The sequence below is a fragment of the Acyrthosiphon pisum genome, chromosome A1 (genome assembly GCF_005508785.2).
Source record: "Acyrthosiphon pisum isolate AL4f chromosome A1, pea_aphid_22Mar2018_4r6ur, whole genome shotgun sequence".
Taxonomy (NCBI): domain Eukaryota; kingdom Metazoa; phylum Arthropoda; class Insecta; order Hemiptera; family Aphididae; genus Acyrthosiphon; species Acyrthosiphon pisum.
Window position 1 is genome coordinate 148606175 of NC_042494.1, and position 21362 is coordinate 148627536.

Consider the following 21362-nt stretch of genomic DNA (forward strand, 5'->3'; position numbering starts at 1 on the left):
AGACCCACTTGTAACCTACTGTACAGTAGAGTGACATCCACTTTACCTGCTTTTTTTTAATTTGTTTGTATACATATTATTATTTAATACCAATTAAAAACTCGAAAATATTAAATCGTCTTATAAATATGGTATATTTATTTAATAAAGAGTAATTGGGTGGTGTGGGAGGCTTTGCCCCCCACGGCTCTATTTTCTGAAAATTATATGGACCCTCCCCATAACAAATTCCTAAATACGCCACTGATCAATGGGACATAATTTATTCTAATATCAATATGAATTATTTTCGACGTACAATTTGCCATATTATTATGCGAGAATATTTTTGTGTATAAATGACACCAGGAAGTTATCTTTGAATAACATTGCGGTTAGATTGTTAGAACAACATAAGGAACCTTGAATTACATTTTCAAGCTTTTTACTCATAAACGATAAACTGCAAAACTAAAATAGTGAAACATTTCAAATATCTATAATATAGCATAAAAGGAACCAAACTAATTTAAAAATTTGTAGTATAAACCATTTGGTGAAAAATTTAGTTGTTCATAAATAATATTAGGTACAAGAACAATGAAAAATTATGAATGAACAAAAAAACAAAGTCGATTTTGTTAAGAACAGGTTTCGAGTTATTATAATATTCTCGTTTTCCCTGATTATTTGGCAAAACTACTGAGAACTTTTGTTATTGATACTCCAAAGTAGGTATCAACATTGGCGCAAATAGGTGGGGGCTTGGGGGGACTTAGTCCCCCCACATTTCTGCCAAGTCAGCGCATATATAATTTTTAGAAAATATTATAGGAGGGGCTTTAGTCCCCCCAAAATAATTTGTCTATTTGCGCCTATGGGTATCAACCTGCGTGGGTGGATAGGCTATTTTTGGGCTTTTGGCCTACCGGGAAATTTTAAAAAGGGAGCTACATGAAATAAAGTCAGTGCGCGCGGGACCCCTGGCATATGTGAAACATCGAAATTATACTGAATAGAAAACATGCATGAAAATTAAAAGGATGGTTTATTGAACCAAATAAACATGGCATAATCAAAAAATAATAATCAGATTATTTAAGAAAAATTAATAATTATTCTTTACTTTAAAGGCAAATTATATTATATTATGTTTCGCGCATGTGACTATCCAGCACATTAGATGTTTCACATCAAAAAGCCGCTATGGAGTCATTGTGTCGAACGATAAAAAAAGGCTCCCATTGCCCGAATAGTAAATACGGAGGAAGGGCACCGGAAAATTCCAGTCTTCGTGGTAAGCCCATCCACCCATGGTATCAACTAGATCCAATTTGCTGCAAAAAACCGCTCTCGAAGTTGTACATTCTTCCTTAATATTTAAACCTTCTTCTTAATGGCACGATTAAATAATAAGTTGGTAGGTTAGGCCTTACATGTATGGCGTATCTGTAATCATTAATTGACCTAATACTTAATAGGCATAGTAGTATAATAATATTAACTATTATAGAGTGAGTACCTACCTATAATACGAGTAGCAAGTAGCTACTGTATTTATTGTTGATTTATTTTTAGATATTAGATAAATGTGTTTGCTAACTGCTAAATTTCCTGAATTGCTCTTTAGGCGCGAGGGCGGTGGGCTAGTAAACTGTTTAGGGTCACTTTGTTCTTCAGACTTCAGTAGGTAATGTGTTCAATACTTCAATCCAATGGTAAATGATGGCGGTCTTGTACTCTTGACTCTGGTTGTATAATTGTATAAACGATATAATATTATGTGAAAGCCTTAAAAGAAACGCTATATAAATACACAAATATTTGGGACTTTCTTGAATCACTGCAATATTGAAACAGTTACAATAAATTAAATAAAAATTATAAGTCTATAAACAATTTCGATAAAAAAAATTAATGATAAGCAAATTCTTTTGTATTAATAATTGCTTCACACGACTACACATGTATAATCAAACTTATTATAATATATCAATATAATATTATACTGCTATGCTAATTTAGTTTAATATTTTTTATATACTAATATAGGCATATAGCTATTCTATTATTTAGCACATACTTTAATTGTTTTTTTCAATGTTGTTGTAGCAGTAAAGTATAAAAGGTGTAGCATAAAAATAGTAAATACTATCGTAACCAATGTAGCTAAATTGATAAAATATGCTGTAGAGGTAGACTAGCTGGATAAACATGGGTATTTGCCCCACCTCCCCTCCCCGTGAAAATTTTTTTAGCATAGTTCATATTTAATTATTCTTTGCTTTAGGATTTTTAATGGTTTTAAAATGAGGTAGCCAATAATAGGTATTTATAGGCACACCTTTTGAAAACGAATATTACGCGTCAATGCTTGTCAAAGCTAGCGATTGGAGTGTAATAAAAACTACATTATAATATTTAATAATCAATTATAAAACCAATATTGTATCTTATTAATTATTAAATTACTAATTATTTATTTATAACCTTCATTATCTGGAAACATTTTTTCGGGGGAAAGTCCTAAAACTTATGTCTTAAGAGGACGTCGTACCCTCGTGTTGTATCGGTCTTACTCTTACACACGTACGACATACCATTTTTTCGTCCACCAGTTTCAATAATGTGTAGTTAGTTTTGATATTAGAGTGAATTGACCTATTATCAAACTTTTAGGTAAGAACATTATCTGTGTTTTATAGATCAGGTTTTTTACGATATTTTAATCATGAAGTAATTTATGAGCATGTAAAGTAATAATAGGTATTTGAAAATGCTCATAATTTACTAAGAGGATGTCAGCGCACTAATCGTTTTCTCTCTCTGGCCTACGCGCTACATAGACAAAACGCATTTACGCAAAATCATTTTTTCTATGCGTTTAAGTAATCTCAGAGTAAAGTCACCTATTACAAAAAAGATAGAGAATAATATTTTTGAGGGAATGACATACCGATTTTATATTTTATTATTATTTGACTTTCAAAATAAATAAAAAATGTTGTGAACTTAAATGATGTTTAAATTGTTTTGAGAAAATATTTAGACAAATCGACATGTCATTCCCTCTCTATCTTTTTTGTCATGAGTGACTTTACTCTAAGATTACTTAAACACATAGAAAAAATGATTTTGCGTAAATGAATTTTGTTTATATGTTGTGTATGAGCCAGAGACATAAGCGCAACTATGGGAGGGGGGCTGGAGGGGCTTAGCCCCCCTAAAAACTTGTAATAGCCCCCGCAAATTAAATTATTCATTTGTTTCCCAAAATATTAATACATTTTTAAAACTTCAATTGTATTTCTTACTTTTTTTTTGGGGGGGGGGGGAATGTAATTATCTAATTTGTATTTAGACCTTACAATTATTTTTTATTGTCTATAGGCTATGATAAATATGGTAAATATCATAAGCTGTATATTCCTGTATTTGTTTGAATAAAACGATTTATGTCGGTTTATTGGTAAGATTATTATACATAATTTTAATGAATATGCACTAAACTGAAGTATAGAAACAGTGAATTGCGAAATAAAAATCCCCGGAAAAAAATCCCTGAACCTAGGAAAAATAACTTCCAGACTACAATGTTACTGACAACTAGGTACATGAAATTGATAGATCAATTACTTTTTAAAAGCTAATTAGTGTAATAATTATCATATTATTAATATTTAATTACAACTATATTATACTTATTGGTAGTATGGTATACCTACTTTTCATTAAAAAATTAAAATATAAGAAATTATTTTCAAAAATTAACGATAATATTATTTTGTATTATATCATGATCTTAAGCAACATATTATGTTAATAGTCTTTTTAAAAAATTAAGTACCTACTACCTATATATAAATAAAACTTGTAAAATCGACCTTTGCTTATTTTGAGCTGTTTACGGACATTTTCAGTTTCCATTTTATTTAGTTTTTTTTTCTATAAATATCAATAAAATTTTATTTGTTGGTTAAAAAAGCTTGAATATTTAATAGAAGGTTCCTATTATATTGTTTCAAAGGCAGATGAAAAAAATTAAAAATCCATAGTCACAATTTTTTTTATAAGCATCTAAAGTTCAAATATTGACAAATATGTAAAAATGACGAAAATTTGCAAATTATTTTTAGTAATCTAAGATTTAAAAATGTAATACTAGATTCCTCATAAGTTAGTCTACCTTTTAAAAAAAAAAGAATGTCTACAAACAAGTACAATTAAATTTTTATGAGCATTTCAAATTCATATTTTTACAATATTTGATATTCACTCGATTTCTCACGTAACGATTTTTTTATTTTGTTGTAATTAAAAAACGTATGACTGCAGATACTTGAAAATTTCACTGAATGTTTATATTAGCATTTTCTATATACGATAAAATTTTTTAAATAATTTGACTCTTTTTGAGCTGTTTACGGACATTGTCAGTTTTCAATTTTTTTAGTTTTTTTTTCTATAAATATCAATAAAAATGTATTTGTTGGGTAAAAAAGCATGAAAACCTTCCTAGTTCCTATCATACATTTTTTTTTTAATACCATAGATAAGTACCTATATAAAATATCTTATACCTAAACTTACATACCGTCTCCGCTCAGAATCGTTTTTCTTATACAGTGATATTATATCATTGGATTCAAATTTAATACTATCCATTATACAGTGACCCACTTGTAACCTACTGTACAGCAGAGCGACATCCACTTATCCACCTTTTTTAATTTAATTTTTCTTAAATCTCTACTTGATTTTTAATTTTTCAATGATATTTAATATGTACAGTTTATACTTTATACCTCTACTATAAGTATATATTTGTAATTAAATATTATTAATGTGATATTTACACTAATTATAACGTTTAAAAAATATTTGCTCAATCATTTTTATGACGTATTTGTGAGTAATAAAAACTAATATTGTAGTCCGGGGATTTTTATTTTGATTACCATAAATATATAGCTGTATACCTACTGTTATTGTGAAAAATTAAATTTGATAAATAAATATTTTTTTGTATCACTTTTATATTCTTACGTGAATATATATGGTGGCGTGGGGGCATCGCCCCCACCGGTTACTTTTTATGTAATATCGGGGGGGGGGGGCACTGCAGCCTCCCCAATATTTTAACCCTAGTTGCGCCGTTGGCCAGAGAGAGAAAACAACTAGTGTGCTGACAGCCTCTTAAACATTAAAATATCGTACAAATAACCGATAGAGAGAACACAGATAATGTTGTTTTACCTAAAAGTTTGATAATATAAGTCACTCTAATATCAAAACTAAACAACACACTATTGAAACTGGTGAACGAAAATTGGTCATGTGTTACGTGTGCTAGATGGAGTCGAATATGTTTGCGAATACGATACGCCCTCATAATTATAATATGCAATTTTATTATGCATTTCTTAAGAAAATGTATCGGGCGCCACTATTTATAATACACTGTCTCGTACAATATGCATAACATATTAATATATAATATTATTATTATTAGTCTCATAAAAATATAAAATAAAATAACGTCATTATTATTATGGGTGTAAACACGGCGGCATTGGTTTGAAAAGTCGTTGGGCGGAATGCGTGAGAGCCCGACCGCCGCCGTCGGAGGAGAAACCATTCTTTACTCTATGGCCTATGGGAGAGACGGTCTGAATTCCGAGCGAGTGCGTCGCGTCTGGAAATCGTTAAAAAAGAAACGATAGTGATAAAACCTCAATTATTGCGTTCATCGTTTTTTCCGACGAATCGAGAATTCGAGACGTACACGTTTAATATCATAATAATAATACCTTTATTATGTTATTATTTACTCGTGTACACGCCAATCGCCAATAATAATAATAACCGCGACAGACACTGAGACTCGACGGTTTAGAAATATTATATTATTGTAATATTTGTAATCGATTTGCGATACTGTCGTCGTCGACATGGCATTATTTTATAATCATCATGTTATTATAACCATGATAATTGTTAAATAAACGGTTTTCGGTTGACACCCGTCTCACGCCGCGGTTAAATTGATACGAAGACGATCCGCTTATAATCGTATCATTTTATTCGTATAATACGTCTACCTAAGTACACATTTACTTTACACTACATAGCACACATTCGTAGGTCGCTGCTGTAGCGGGATTACAAGTAAATTTACAACGAGGCATTATATAGCCCGACGATGCGGTGGTAGTGTGCGGTGGGGTGGCGGAGGCTACGCGTTATATACTTATGCACTCATATAGTCATATACATAATAATAATAATAATAATAATAATATTAGGTAGGTATATTATTCAAAACCAGCAAGGTTTAATAACCCTCCGAGAGAGACGCCATGTTTTTTGTCAGTGTGGCCATTACGGCAGACAACGCATTACCGTGCGTTGCAGTCGCCGCCGCCGCCTTAACAGGGGCTCTCTCGCGTTATTATTATATTTGTGTTCGGCGTCATAGCATGTATATGTATTATTATACATGTCTATATGGGAAACGAACGATCGTTTTTGTTCCAAGTTCTTCCTTTTTCTTTTTGAATGTCTAGTATTTTGGAAACGAGCGATTTTATTTCAATCTAGTCGGTTCCTGTCGTCGACGAAGAATCCGATCCCACAAGCTTCGAATTTGGAAGGCAATCACGAATCTCGACCCGTCGGGTATTGGTAACGCATAAGTGAGTCTGAAATCCGAACAATACATATATGTTGAGGTGGACAAATACGTAGAAGAGAAAAAAAGAAATAAAACGAATTCAAATACCGCCCATGGAGGAGAAAAACGTGTCATTTTCTTAAATCCCATATTTTATAATATACGACGATGCGTTTGTTCACTAGCGAAATTTTATATTTTTACTTAACATTCAATTTCCCTGTAATTTAACAAATACTCTGGCTGCTCGTAATTATCCGTTACGTTCAGTTTTGCCCATGTTTTGTTTGTTTCACAGCTCGAATTGCCAATTTTGCGCCCACTCGCTGTAGTATGCGTTAGTAATTTTCAAAGGAAGTATGGCTAACGATAATTTGGAAGATTTGAAAAACGGCAAACGACCAGCAACGTCTGCAAATGCCGAAATAATGGACATCGATGAACTCATACAAGAAAACGGTAAGCATTGTAATGCAGATGTCCGAAAACATTTAAATGGTCAGGTGAATATTTTTGAATGAATTGATGAAAAGCGTCTTGGAAATTTCGAACAGGTTTGACCAGTTTTTTCGATTTTCTACGATCAGTAAAACTCAAATTCATGTGTTGATCTTATAAAATAGCACACGCATTTAGCTGATTTCCATAGAAGTGTAACATACGTATTGACATACGCGTCAATTTGTTATTATTTGCACTTTGTTTCCTGTCAAGGTTTTTCCTAGAAAGGTCAAGATCCACGGCATATTTAAGTCCTGCTTCATGTCTTTATAGTTCATACATTTTTTTTTCTTAATAGTTATTGTATTTAAAAAGGTTTTGATTATTATTATTTTTTATTAGCTGAAAAAATCAGAGTGGGACGTGATTACCAGGCTGTCATTCCAAAGCTATTGGTACCCCCAAGTATGTTTTGTCATGAAATTTATCTATACAAATTGACTATTATATTATTTTATTATTTACAGAAAATAGACGTGAACGACTGAACAGAAAAGCACTATTAGTTTGGTCTCCAACAGAAAATATTTCAGAAATTAAATGTATTAACTCTTCAATATTTACCTATCTCTTTAATTATTTTAAACATTTTATTTTTTTATATAGTAAATGAATACATATTATTATCAAAAGAAAAATATGGTTACAACAGTGAACAGGCATTGGGTATGCTATACTGGCATCACCACGACATGGAAAAGGCTCTTAGTGATCTATCAAATTTTGCACCTCTACCAGACGATTGGTCGACTGATGATAAGGTTACATTTGAATCAGCCTTTAATAGTATTGGAAAGAATTTTTTACGCATTAAACAAATGGTAATTGTAATATTATTAAAATGCATCAATAAAATTCTCACGTATCACTTAATTGTTCTTTTAGATGCCTGATAAACCAATAGCATCATTAGTCAAATATTACTATCTTTGGAAAAATAAGAGAAAGAAGAGCAGTGTTATAGACCGACAAGCTAAAAAATTAGCAAGTGTCCGTGCAAATGAGAATCAAAATGGAAGTAGAGAAGGGTCCAGTTCAGCAGAGTCTGAGCCTGATGACAAGGTAAAGAAAAAAGTAATTTTTAATCTACAAAGACCATACCATACCATGCAATTGTAAACATGTATTTGTAGGATGAGACACTATACTAAAAAAAATACCTTATCATGTTACTATTGAACTGAATACAACATAAAATAAAAATAAGTAAGTGATTCATTGCAATATACATATTTTATTGGTATAGGGTAAACAATTATGGTATACAAAATAAAATACCTTCAGTCTGATAATTTAAAATAAAATATATGCAATTGTAATATTTCATTGTTATTGAAAGCATATGTGATAAACGGACATTTAATTTAATAATAGTAAAAATAAAAAAAAAACAATTATTTTACTGGACATTACAAAATGTCCTTATCACAAACTTTACTTCAGTCTCGCACAACTCACAATATGTTTAGCATAACATTGACGTGTAGGCACAGTGTATAAAATAACAACTTGTTATGGTAATTTTATTTCTTATAATTTATTACATGAAAATGTTATAATTATGTAAATATATAAAAAGTAAGCATGCTTTAATGAGGTATATGGAAAACACTTATGAAGTCTGGAAAATAACAGTAGTAGTAGCATAATTTAGTGTTGCAATCCCAAACAGGTTTTACTTCTTCATCAGCAAGCTTACTCAGTAAGTTGACTTAAATTAAGGCAAATTTATGGTGGATGGGTGTCAATCATTGGACAATTGTTGTAAACTTGATAGTGTCAAGTTATATAAAATAATAAAAATTAAAAACATTAATAGAAGAAGGTAACATCTTGATGTGACGCTACATTGATTTTGTGTGACCATCCTTAGTCTTTCCGATAAATAAAGTCCAGTTATGTATTTAATTCATAGTATGTTTTTTATAGTAAAATTACTTACATTATCAAATTGAAAGAGTAAGCTATTGTCGTAAACCAATTATTTTTCGATACTTACATTTCTATAGCAAAATACTAAATAGTATTTATTAAGTTAATTGATTTAATTGATCAAGTATACAAAACATTAATTATCATACTTAACTTAAATTTAAATTATTGATAAAAACACTGTATAACACTTGTATTGAAATATCCTCTTTAAATTTTTATAGTGAGTTATTTTAATCTAATTTTAACCTGAATCCCACATGCATAATAATATAAGGGATTTTCTTTATTTTATGTGGAGAGTAAATGACAGTTTAGCATCTCTTTTATTAAATATTGAAATAAAATAATATATTTTTCTGATCATAAGTACTTTTAATTTTTTAGAAGGACCCCGGAGAAGGAAGTTCAAAACAGTCTTGTTCAATCTGTGGAGTTTTTGTTACTACGCTTCATCCTACCCAAAAGGGATCCATGTGTGGCACATGCCACACACATTTCCGGTATGAATTGAAACAAAAATACATATAAAATAGAAAAAATAAATATTACTTATAAATTATGAATAATGTAAATAACATTATAATAAATTTGTTTAACACAATCAGGAGGACTAATGGTGGTATTAGACCAACACTAGGTCCACCACGTCCAAACAATCGCCATTTGAATGTTGCTCGTAATAAGCGTTTACCTCCTCGAGGCATGTATGTCAATCATGATGATCTTCAATCTATTGCATCTGGATCCAATGGTCAAGGAGAGACTGTTTTATCAGCAATGGACGATGAGGTTGTATCATTAAAATGCAAAGTATGTGCTGCACTATACTCATTTTTATATATTTTTTTTTTCGAATTGTGAATTTTAATGACTCAGATACAGTCCAACAAACAAGAAATTGGACATGTGCATAAGAAGCTTAAACTTGATGTTACTGAATTTAGAAATGTTGAACCCACTCCGAGTCGCGTTATTTCTCGTTGGAGTAATGATGAAGTTATGCTTGCTATTCAAGGTAAAAATAAGGAAACTTTACAATTTTACTAAACTCAGTATTAAGAATTCTTATCATCTCTGAAAGATAGACCTAAATGTTATTGTGATAATCATGTTTCAACGTTAGGTCTACGAGACAGGTTATCTACTATTTCTTTCCTTTATATCCTACTCCAGATACTATTTAGGCAATCTCTAATGTTAAGACAAACTCCTATATAAAAATCTATCATAAGAACCTACAGGCCAATCTCAGTACTCAAGAGTCTAGGTCATATTGAAAAATAGTGAACATTATTTGAATCAATAGTTTTACTCAAAATTAGGCCTTATAAAATGTTACCCTAATTGACAAAAAAAATTTGTATTTGGCCTAGCCGTTGCTCTGCTGTTATAAACCTAATTTCTTTTAAGTGGATGTAAGTGGATGTGTTAATATAGTATATACTATACTGTATATTACACTATTATAATTTATGTTGTTTATAGTTTTAAGTGTTGAGTATAACACATAACTACTAAACATTTTTGAATTTTAAAAAAAAAAAATCTTCTATGATGGGTATCAAAAATAAATTGTTTTTAGTAACATTTTACCAAATTGATCTTCACTTCTCTACTTTGAATTATGAATAGTGAACACGCCGGGTAGTTGGTATCATCTGTAGGTACCTACAACTATCGTGAAGGAGACTGAGTTATATTTTTTTCAAAATGTTATCGATGTGTAAATATATAATTTACATTTCCAAGGTATATGATATGTATACAAAATAGTAAAATATTATTAACTAATAATAACGATTAAATAAGTTATAATTAAAAATAATTAAATTACTGACTGATAATTAAAAATGAGTTATGAGTCATATCACAGATCTGTAGGTATGTCTATAAAGTTATGGCCTATATTTTACTGCATAATATATCGATTTTAATTTAATTTCTCGGTCCTCTTTGTCACTGCTTCTTAAGGGCGTCTGAGCCGATGCGTTTTTTTAGTACAAAAATTTGTCTTACCGGAAAAACTCACTCCATATAGAATAGTTGGATTTTTTTTTCTTTTTAAAGAAGATTGGGTGGATCAGAGCCAGGATTTTCAATATTATAATTATAGAAGCTAAAATAGGCATTTGAATAATGTACAACAGTTGTTGTTCTTTAAACGTAATTTTCTACCACTATTTAAAGTAAAATGAAATTTCAACCGTTGATCCAACATGAGAAAAATTTTGATTGGTATCATACCTTATATGAATGCAGAATTAGTAATTCTCGACTACACACATCCTTACATTTCTTTAATTGTATTTTCACATATTTAACTATATTAATAGATCTAATGAAAAAACTTATTTAAGGTATAATTATTTTAATTGAAACAATTATTTTTTTATAATTATATTGATTTGTTTTTTCATTTTTAGGAATGCGCAAATATGGAAAAGATTTCAAAGCCATTGCTGAAACAATGGGAACAAAAACTCAAACCCATTTGAAATCATTTTATTCTCATTATCGTAAGCGTTATAAACTTGATACAATACTACAAAAGTATGACGCTGAGCAAAATACAGTGATAATTGAGCTTAGTGATGACGAAGATGAACCGGTTAGTTTTAGTATTAATATTTTTTTAGTTTTTAGAATATAATATGAATGATTTGCATTTCACTCTCCTTTTTGCTCTCCTTGACACAAGTCAGTATTGTAATACTATTATAATTATTATTATCATAAAATAATTATATAAATTGCAATTGAACAACTTAAATCAAAATTGGTGTTTATATTTTTTTCACTGTTTATTTTAACTACTATTGAAAACCTGAGAGTTATTATTTATGGTATAAACTTATTCGACTTCCATTAAGACTGTGATAAAACCAATAGCTTTCTTCTGTTCAAAAATAAATATTGCTTACTTTTTCTAATTGATATAAATAAATAATAATAATAGTTGAGTTTGTAGCTCAAGATGATTTTTATGTTGCATGGCTGCTCATTCGGTGGAATAGCTTGTCCTTTTCAGTTGTTTGTTGGTTAACTTAAGTTTTGAGAATTAACCTTCGTCTATATGGCTGGTTCTGCATACAGCTGTGGCAATGGGTGTGGCTAACACATATTGAATGCCTTTCTCTCTTGGGAGCATTACTTTATTATTCCAACAACCACCTAGCTTGCATTTTGCTAAGGAAAAAAAGAAAGATAGCGGAAAAACAATTTTTCGGCTTTAGCCGGTAATCTAAAACAAAGACTGCCTACGTAATTCATCAAAAACCAATTTAAATGAGGATTGTGGTCTAACCTAACTGGTTAAAAATCAGTCAACAACCTAAGGTTACTCTTACATGAGACAAAATATAATATAGTAGTTGATAATGGCATTTTTATAAAAATTAAGAATTAATCTCCATCAACATTGCAATATATTATTTTTATTATTATATTTACTTTATTTATTCCCACTTTTTTCAGGTTATCAGAAAAGATGAGCCTTCATCTACAATAACAAGACAAAGTACACCATCAGCTTTGGCTTCTGGAACTCGGCTTATTAATAAACTTACATTGAACCCTAAAGCGCATCAAACGGCTGCTGCTGCAAAGTGATACTCATTTGATTCTGATGTATTTGCTTCTATTATTTCTCACTGCCTTTTATTTCCCATATTATTATACCCTACTTATCAAATAAATAATATCAAGTATATTACAACCATTATATTATTTTCTTTTAAATTTTAAATTAACGGATTTATTTTATAACCAAATTTTACCCTGTAATTGGAAATTTTTGTAAGTATTTAAAAAAAATATTGATAGTCTACAAAAAATATTTTGTTAGATTTTATTTTTTCATAAACTTTTTTAAACTAATAAATTATGATATTGTGTTAAATTTGTATGTTAAAAATTAGTATTTTAATATCTAAGTATAAGTAAAATTGTACAGTTTAATTGTAAATACTAAATATTGAAGCAATTAAAGTAATTAATATTGTTGATGTATAATTTTAGTTATTCAGAATAGGTAAATACACACTAAAAATAATAATCTAAAATAAAAAGAAAGATAATTGTTATAATAAATGAACAAATATAATTAATCTAATGTTAATGGTATGAATTGATAACTATAGTATTAAAATATATTCTTGTATTCTTACAAAACCTCGAAACATTAATTATAATTATTTATTGCACATTGTTTAAAACTGGTCGTTTAAATTTCCATTGGATAAGGAATACTACAATAGATGACATACTGATAAATGTTTATAAAGTTATTTTCATTTTGAAAGCCATTTTAGTTTGCTGTGTTATAATAATGTTACATTGGTGGAAATAGCCCAACATTTTTGAGTGGGACTCAAGTAATCAAGTCACCCATAAATATTGATAAAAAAAATTGTGGTGCGTTTCCCCCACAGCTTTAAACCATAGTTATCAACTTAAAAATACAAATTATTTGTATTCTGGATGACATAATTTTCATGCAATATCTTTTTTATTATTAAATAGATGTAACATTTTTATATCTAAAGCAAATGGTGTAGCTAACTGTCTAATCATATCTTTGGTAAAATATAACATGGATAGTTCATATTACATTATATTACATTCTCTAAAGGCGGGTTTTCACTAACACGGACGCGTGTATGTGCATAAAAATACTTTGCGGAGATAAGTTGGTTAAGTTACCCCGCAATTAACCACAAAACTGTGTTGTTGAACATTTTGAAAACCCACCTTTACCACATTTTCTAAAGAAAAAACCACTATTCTTATCATCTTATTTTTATGAAATACTGTACCACAAAAATAAAATTTTAAATAATTTTTTTTTTTTTAGTACTTGATTTAGTAGACTTGGGCCCTTGGCATATTGGAGGGTCTAAATTGTCCTATGCCGTACCAATGATTATTTCATGTTTTAATATTAAGTACCTAAAAATCCTGAAATTCAGTGGTTTTTCAAAAATTCTACAAAATAATTTAAAGTTGAATATCACACTTTTAAGAGACATCTTACAGTTAAATTTTTTATAACTTAAAACTTAAACATAAAAATGTCCTTATGAACTATGTATATCTTGTTCCAATAAAGCATTACTCATTTCTAATATTGTGTAATACATAATCAATGATAATACTTATAAAATATCAAATACTTGTTGATCTTAAAAATTACCTCATTTGTTCCATTCTTAATACATGTGTCGGATTAATTAACGTCCTATGTTGGGCAATGGGATCAAATCTTTAGATTGAGGTAATTTAAATATTGAACTTTTGATTAAATGCTATTTAACAAACTATTTTTGAATTGTAAAAAAAAGGGTCCTCGCTATTACCGTCAGTTTCAGTTCATAAAATGTATAGTGTTGACAAAATTAGAGTTAATTTTGGTTGTCCGATTTAAAGTCTGAAAAAAAGATTTGAATTCAGCAGAAATGATAGATTGTACAGGACGCTTAAAAAAATGAATCTTATTTAATTTTTGAACTGTAGGGAATTGACGAAATGCTATAATTTATAATATATTAAACAGTTATTTTAGCCAAAACATCCAATTTTTATTCCACCATACTGATTGATCTAGTACTGCGATAATACTTTTTAAAACCGATTTGAGTTCGTTATTATGACTACTTGGTCAGTCCATTTTTTCCAATTTCTACCCCCCCCCCCCCCCTCCCAACATCTATAAATTTAGCTTTAATATTTTGAAATTTCGGAATTTTTAAACGTTGATTGTTCGGGATTTATTTGGAATTTAAATCAGAAATCTTAAAACGTGGGCTGACCGATCTCAAATAGACATTCTAACAAATCCAGATCAGTTTTCTGAAATATTATCACATTATTAGATCGATCGGTAGGATGGAACAAAAAAAAAGCGGGAGCGGTAAGTTGTAGTGACTAGTGACGGTCCGCAATAGATTCATTATAAAGACGAGGGGTTATGTGTTCGAAAATGATATGTTCGAATAAAATGTGTTCGAATGAAAAGTGTTCGAAAAAGCATATGTTCGGATGAATTTTTGTTCGAACAGTTAAACTCATTCTTAAAAACAAGCATATTATATTAAAATATTATTTATTTATTTATTTATTATTTATATAGTGAAAAAAATTAAAAAATTATTAAAAAAAATTGTATAAATGTATAGGTATATCGTCAAATAAATTAAATAAATGTATATACGAGTATATTCAAGTTAAAAGTTTAAATTGTACGCAATGCCCCTTAAAAACTCAATGTTATTTTGATTACTATTTTTAAATCTTAAAACTAAATTTTTAATTCTTTCTTCATGTTGTTGTCGGGATACCTTTATTTTTTTTGCAATTCTGCCTTGTATAAATTGTTCAATTAAGCTTTCGTTCTCGTTCTGCATTTTTTGAAGAAGTGTTATGAATTTATAAGCACCTGGATGTTTCGATATCAACCTGTACAATATTTTTTATGATATAAAATATAAAATGTATACATTCTCTATCAATTTTAAAATTACCTATTTAAACGACTATGCCAAGATTCAGTGATATTAGTAGTCCGTGGCAATTCATATTCAACTCGTTGTGCTACTGACCATAATATCTTGCGTACCTAGTACCTACCTATATAGATAATCCATCACTATACTACGTATATTAATATATTATGCATTTAAAATAAATTATTATAAATACGCTCCTATTAATTATACAGGTAGGTATACAATATTATTTTTCTGATAATTAAATAAAATCGAAATATTTACATATTTACAATATTAACTGTACATATTTTTCAAATTATACTTTTTACCGATTTTAAAGATTTAAATTACTTTACTGCACGTTAATTAACTTAATCCTAGAATATGGAACTACCATTTGGAGTCCTTACACTAAATTTAATATTAATTTTATCAAAAGAGTTCAAAATCTTTTTTTTTTTAAGTTATAGGCTTTCAAATTTGATATAACTATTGACCAGCATAACATTACACTGGTAAGATCCCTTCTTAACCTCACAACTCAAGCTACTATAGACGTCGTGAACTAGCAGATATTACTTTTATTTATAAATCAATCAATAACAAAATTGATGCTTCTTATCTATTATAATGCGTCCTGTTCAACATTCCAGCTTATAATAACCGTTCCACCTACTCGTACATGTTCTATTTACCATCCCAAGAGCCATGTCCTTGTGTAACAAATTTTCTACGAATGTCAATTTCTTCTTTTCTACATTAAGAGGACGCCACACCCGCGTATGTTGTCTTACATACGTACGACGTAGACAAAACGCTTTAACGCAGTCTGAGTAGAACTCATTTTCGGTTCTAGAGTAAACATACCTATTATAAAATTGAATTGTAACAATATTTCTAAGGGCAAGACAAAAAATAAAATTTTGAAAAGTTAAAGGTCATTTAAAAATGTTGATATTTTTGCTAATTTTTAAACGATATAATGGACGTTATATTGGGAATAATGGAAAAAACGCAGCGTCATGCCCTTAAAAATATTGTTACAATTCAATTTTATAATAGGTATTTTTACTCTAGAACCAAAAATGAGAGAGTTCTACTCGGACATAGGTACTATGTATTATTCTAATTAATTTTATGTTTACCTTACATTTGTTTAACATCTAACATATTATAATCTAACTACCTGTATTATTGGGCAATTACCCGTTTTATTCCTTTCAAATAAATTATTATTGATATTATTATTATTTATTAGTTTATAGTTATGAGAAATTAGAATACTACTTATAAAAAAGTGGGTAAACTAATTAAACAATTCGGAAAAAAGAACCTATAGGTAATCAAAAAATTTTTTTTCGAGGCTACTTCTTTTATATTTTTGAAAATTAATAATTATTTCTCTTATAAATCTGTTATCTCTCATCAGATCCGCCCCAAGGTACGAGTGGTATTTTATTTTCTATGTCAATATTTTCTGGGACTTTTACATTCTGGTACTTTTAAATTCTGTATTTTTATTTTCTGTATTTAAACATTCTGTAAATTTATATTCTGGCGGTTTATTTTCTGGTGTTTTACGTTCTGGTCTTTCTATTTTCTAAAATATTATTTTCAGGTAAATTATTTTATGCAAAATTTTTTTATGGATCATACCGTTCTGTAAAATTGTGTTCTATTATATTCCATTCTGGAATTATACACCCAGCGGAATTTCTGCAATATTATTTTCTGGATTTTTACGTTCTACTAAATATAAATCATTATAATTTTACATTCTGTAGCATTTATTTTTGTTCATTTTATTTTCTATGTCAATATTTTCTGGGACCCATACATTCTGGTACTTTTAAATTCTGTATTTTTATTTTCTATATTTAAACACTCTGTAAATTTATATTCTGGCGGTTTATTTTCTGGAATGTTTACATGCACCCGTGACCAGAAGGATCGCGTATTAGCGTCAGCAGGCAGCAGCTGTTTAGTTTTAACCGTTATCAGATGAGAGTAAGAGACCAAACAATTGATAACACAGAATTTCTAAATCTGAATTCTGAGGTCGTATCTATCGTCGGTTTTTTCGTTTTACTTTCAAGTTTGTGTAAGGTCCAGTTACTTTACTGCTAAGTGCTGGGGTAGGCTGTAAATTGAATTCACTGTCTGTATCCTTGAATTCATACACCCAAGACAAAGTACAATTTGTTGGTTTCACTGAAAAAAAAATGAAAATGATCGGTGAGTGAATAATAATATTATTATATCAATGTGTATATGGTGTGATATGGTGAAATTTAATTTAGTTGTCTAGAGGTATGACTTCTAACCCCTAGTTAAAACTACATACGTATTTCGTTTCTTTATTTTTTCAACATCTTTTATTTCGTAAAATATTAAAAGAAGTGTCTTAAGTCAAACATTTTTTGTTTTTTTAAATAATTATTCTCTTGAACATTGTTTTCATACGGCACACAAATTAACTCTAATAATACAATTTAAAAGTTTAAAACTAATATTATGGATTCTATTATATTGATTAATAATTAAGGCCGCCCAAGTCAAATCCTGTCGGCCTCCAAGAGCATCAATTGTCTATTGAAGAATCCTGCGCTCACCCAAATCTGCCTCAGAAATGAATCTACCAAAATCCAACCGGCATCTCAAGACACAAATATAGAAGGTTTGTTATAAATGTTGTTATTATTATTATTATTTTATCGTTTTTGCATAGTATATAATCAAATAAAATTTTTGATTTTTATCAGAAAAACCATATCGTCCGTACTCACCATTTCAAAAGACAAACAATATGGCTGAATACGCTGTTGCTCGTTTGGATGATGTCTTGAATTGGGGCCGTAAGGTATTTAAATAATAAATAATTTTTTTTTGTCATATTTTAATCTTAATATTTATTGAATAATTTTCAGCACTCCCTCTGGCCTTTGACTTTTGGATTGGCATGTTGTGCTGTTGAAATGATGCATATAGCTGCTCCTCGATACGATATGGATCGATATGGTGTTGTATTTCGTGCATCGCCTCGTCAGGCTGATCTTATTATAGTTGCGGGAACACTGACAAACAAAATGGCACCAGCATTGAGAAGAGTTTATGATCAAGTAAGTGAGGCTTTTTTTCCTTATTTAATTAATTATTTACCTATAAATATTTATAGATGCCCGATCCAAAATGGGTTATTTCAATGGGAAGCTGTGCTAATGGTGGTGGTTACTATCATTATTCATATTCGGTAGTAAGAGGATGTGATAGGGTTATTCCAGTTGACATTTATGTACCAGGTACTGTGACAAGTATTGTTTTTGTGTCAAAACATTTTATGTAATTCAATGAACAACTTAGTGTGTACCTTAGCTTATGATTACATTTAGTTCATATTTTTTTAAATATTGACAGCAATATTTATTAAATGTACATGGACAGTAGATACCATAAATTAACTATCGTTAAATTCAAAATTTTTCTATTTGTTTTAATCTGTATTCCTAAGTATGTGTATGTTAAAAATATTTTTAATATTTAAATGTTCTTTAGGTTGTCCACCAACTGCAGAAGCCTTGATGTATGGTATCCTACAGTTGCAGAAAAAAATTAAAAGAATGTCACTTGCCCAGAGTTGGTATAGAAAGTAATTTGTTGTTTTTGATCATCTATAACATATATGGTTTTGTGTATTACATATTTCACCATTTGTAAAAATAACATTACCTGTGAAACACCTAATTATGTTATTCAATATAGATAATAGTTTAGTATTGCTAAATATATCGCGGATTTTAATTGTACATTCTTGTATTGTTATGATTCCCTTTAATTGCTGTAAAAACATAAACGGTATGATTTTAATAAAATTATATTTTGTCCAAATCTATTGACTGCTACTACTTAGTAAGCTATGGTATAAAATAATAATATTTATTATTATTGATACTAAATTTAAAATTAGTACCTTTTTGATTCTGAGCAGACCAATATTTTTTTCCTGTGTCTTTTTAATAAGACAAGTCTTCAATTAAAATTTTTAATTAAATCAATATATCATAACCAGTAAGTATTCACATTATACATACTAATAATAATATTATTATAATGATATTAAATCATGAAATAAAAAATAAATAAATATGAAGTGGTAATCGATGACATTCATATAAATAGTAGGTATATACTATACCATTCCTTTATAATATAATATAATATTATTATTTAATAGTGTACTATTAGATATTATAGATCTATTAATTTTGAAACATAACTAAAATTTTAACTAATATTTAAAATTAATTTTGTTGATAAATATAATACGATTTAAGAAGTTGAGAGTGTAAAACATAATTCAGTCCTAGAATGATGGCGATAGACAATGGTGTTGAAACTAAATGATTTTTTTATTGCAAGTTGGCAGGTCTACACACAATAACACAATACAAACTATTTGTTTGACTATATAAACATATATAATGTGTAGTATTGTAGTCCAATAAGTTGGGTCATATTACGTTATTATTTATATTTTTATAAGTAAGTAGCTGAATGACCCGGCGTTGCCCGGGAAAAAATTTTGCTCCTTTTGGGTATAATTCGCTGAGCATATTGAAGCAAAATCATATTATATTTTAATTTTTAGCCACCTTGCATGAGACTTGCTTATGGTTATGTGAACTAAAATATGAAAACTAAAATAAGTAATAACTAAAACGGTAGATTGCGGACACAGCAAGGTGGGTGATAAAATAAAACCTATATTACTAAATCTTTGTACTTCAAAAAAATGTTTATACAGTGTAGGTACCTAAAATAGTATTGAAGTTATAGTTGATCATCCCAAATTTTTAGGAGCATTTAATATTTATATAATAATATATTTTGAGGGTTATTTTATTTTTACGGACAAATCGGCGTAATTGTACCTAGCTTTGTGAAATAATTTGTATATATAACCTGCAACCAAAGGCTACCATTAATAAACAAAAAAAAGTGACTATTTCCACCGTGAATTTTAAGATCCCTGTTTGACCATCTCTTTAAAATATGAATATCAGAAAATCCTTTTTTATTGCTCATCTAGTTCATCTAGAAGCAAAGGTGGGCATTAACTAGTTAAAAAATTAATTTTTTTTTAACTTATTAACTTAACTAGTTAGTTTATTTTCTAATCAACTTATCAACTTAACTAGTTTAATTTACAGTTGAAATAACTCAGCTTTTCTCAGTTGATTTTAAAAAAAATCCATCAAGTTAAAAACATTTTGAAATTTTTCGTTTATACGTAAATATTACTATATATTAGTATTAAATAAAAATAATCAAAAACACAAACATTTCTGTTATTTTTCTTGATATCATAATTTTGTGTATATTAATATATTTTATTAAGTTGTAAATTATATATTACGCGAGCTGCAATTATAAATGTTTTTGATAAAATTAATAATTTTAAATTACAAAGTGACAATTGTTATGTTTTAATGGTATATAACTTATAATATATATGAAGGTCATGTACTCATATTCACGTATTATGACATTCAATTATACGATATAAAAAAATATATTTGTTGAATTATTCATTTGAGATGAGTATTGTTTAAATTAGTACCTAAATAATAGTAAAGTAAAAGTAAAAGGGTATACAGTGTACATTATGATTAAAGTTAAATAAAATTGTTTTTTATAATTTATAAATTAGAAACTAGAAAGACACATTCACTCTTTATGTGACTACATACTAATTAAAAAAAAATGTATTAACCCTTTTTTAAACTGAGTTA

At 28.8% G+C, this 21362-nt stretch overlaps 3 protein-coding genes across 5 annotated transcripts in view; all 3 read left to right on the top strand.

Moving 5' to 3' along the window:
* The window catches only part of LOC100165344 (carboxypeptidase N subunit 2), a 98564-nt gene that overhangs the window by 10166 nt on the left and 67036 nt on the right, over positions 1-21362 (top strand). The window lies entirely within an intron of this gene.
* Positions 6439-13302, top strand: LOC100163351 (REST corepressor 2). 3 transcript variants are annotated; one of them, XM_008182396.2, is made up of 11 exons: positions 6439-6674; positions 6951-7111; positions 7496-7558; positions 7621-7695; positions 7760-7974; positions 8039-8215; positions 9473-9588; positions 9694-9898; positions 9965-10103; positions 11512-11696; positions 12563-13302. In XM_008182396.2, exons 2-11 carry the CDS (start codon positions 7012-7014, stop codon positions 12695-12697), a joined length of 1410 nt encoding a protein of 469 aa, XP_008180618.1. In that variant the 5' UTR covers positions 6439-6674; positions 6951-7011; the 3' UTR covers positions 12698-13302. The 3 variants fall into 3 exon arrangements, with proteins under 3 accessions (XP_008180618.1, XP_001948898.1, XP_003242870.1); XM_001948863.5 differs by lacking the exon at positions 6439-6674 and having other exon boundaries at positions 6709-7111; XM_003242822.4 differs by lacking the exon at positions 6439-6674 and having other exon boundaries at positions 6710-7111; positions 9694-9877.
* Positions 17614-19458, top strand: LOC100167444 (probable NADH dehydrogenase [ubiquinone] iron-sulfur protein 7, mitochondrial-like). The gene is given in 6 exon segments (NM_001246015.2): positions 17614-17808; positions 18119-18250; positions 18336-18433; positions 18501-18692; positions 18749-18872; positions 19126-19458. Coding segments are annotated over 6 exon segments (657 nt in total). The 5' UTR covers positions 17614-17795; the 3' UTR covers positions 19224-19458.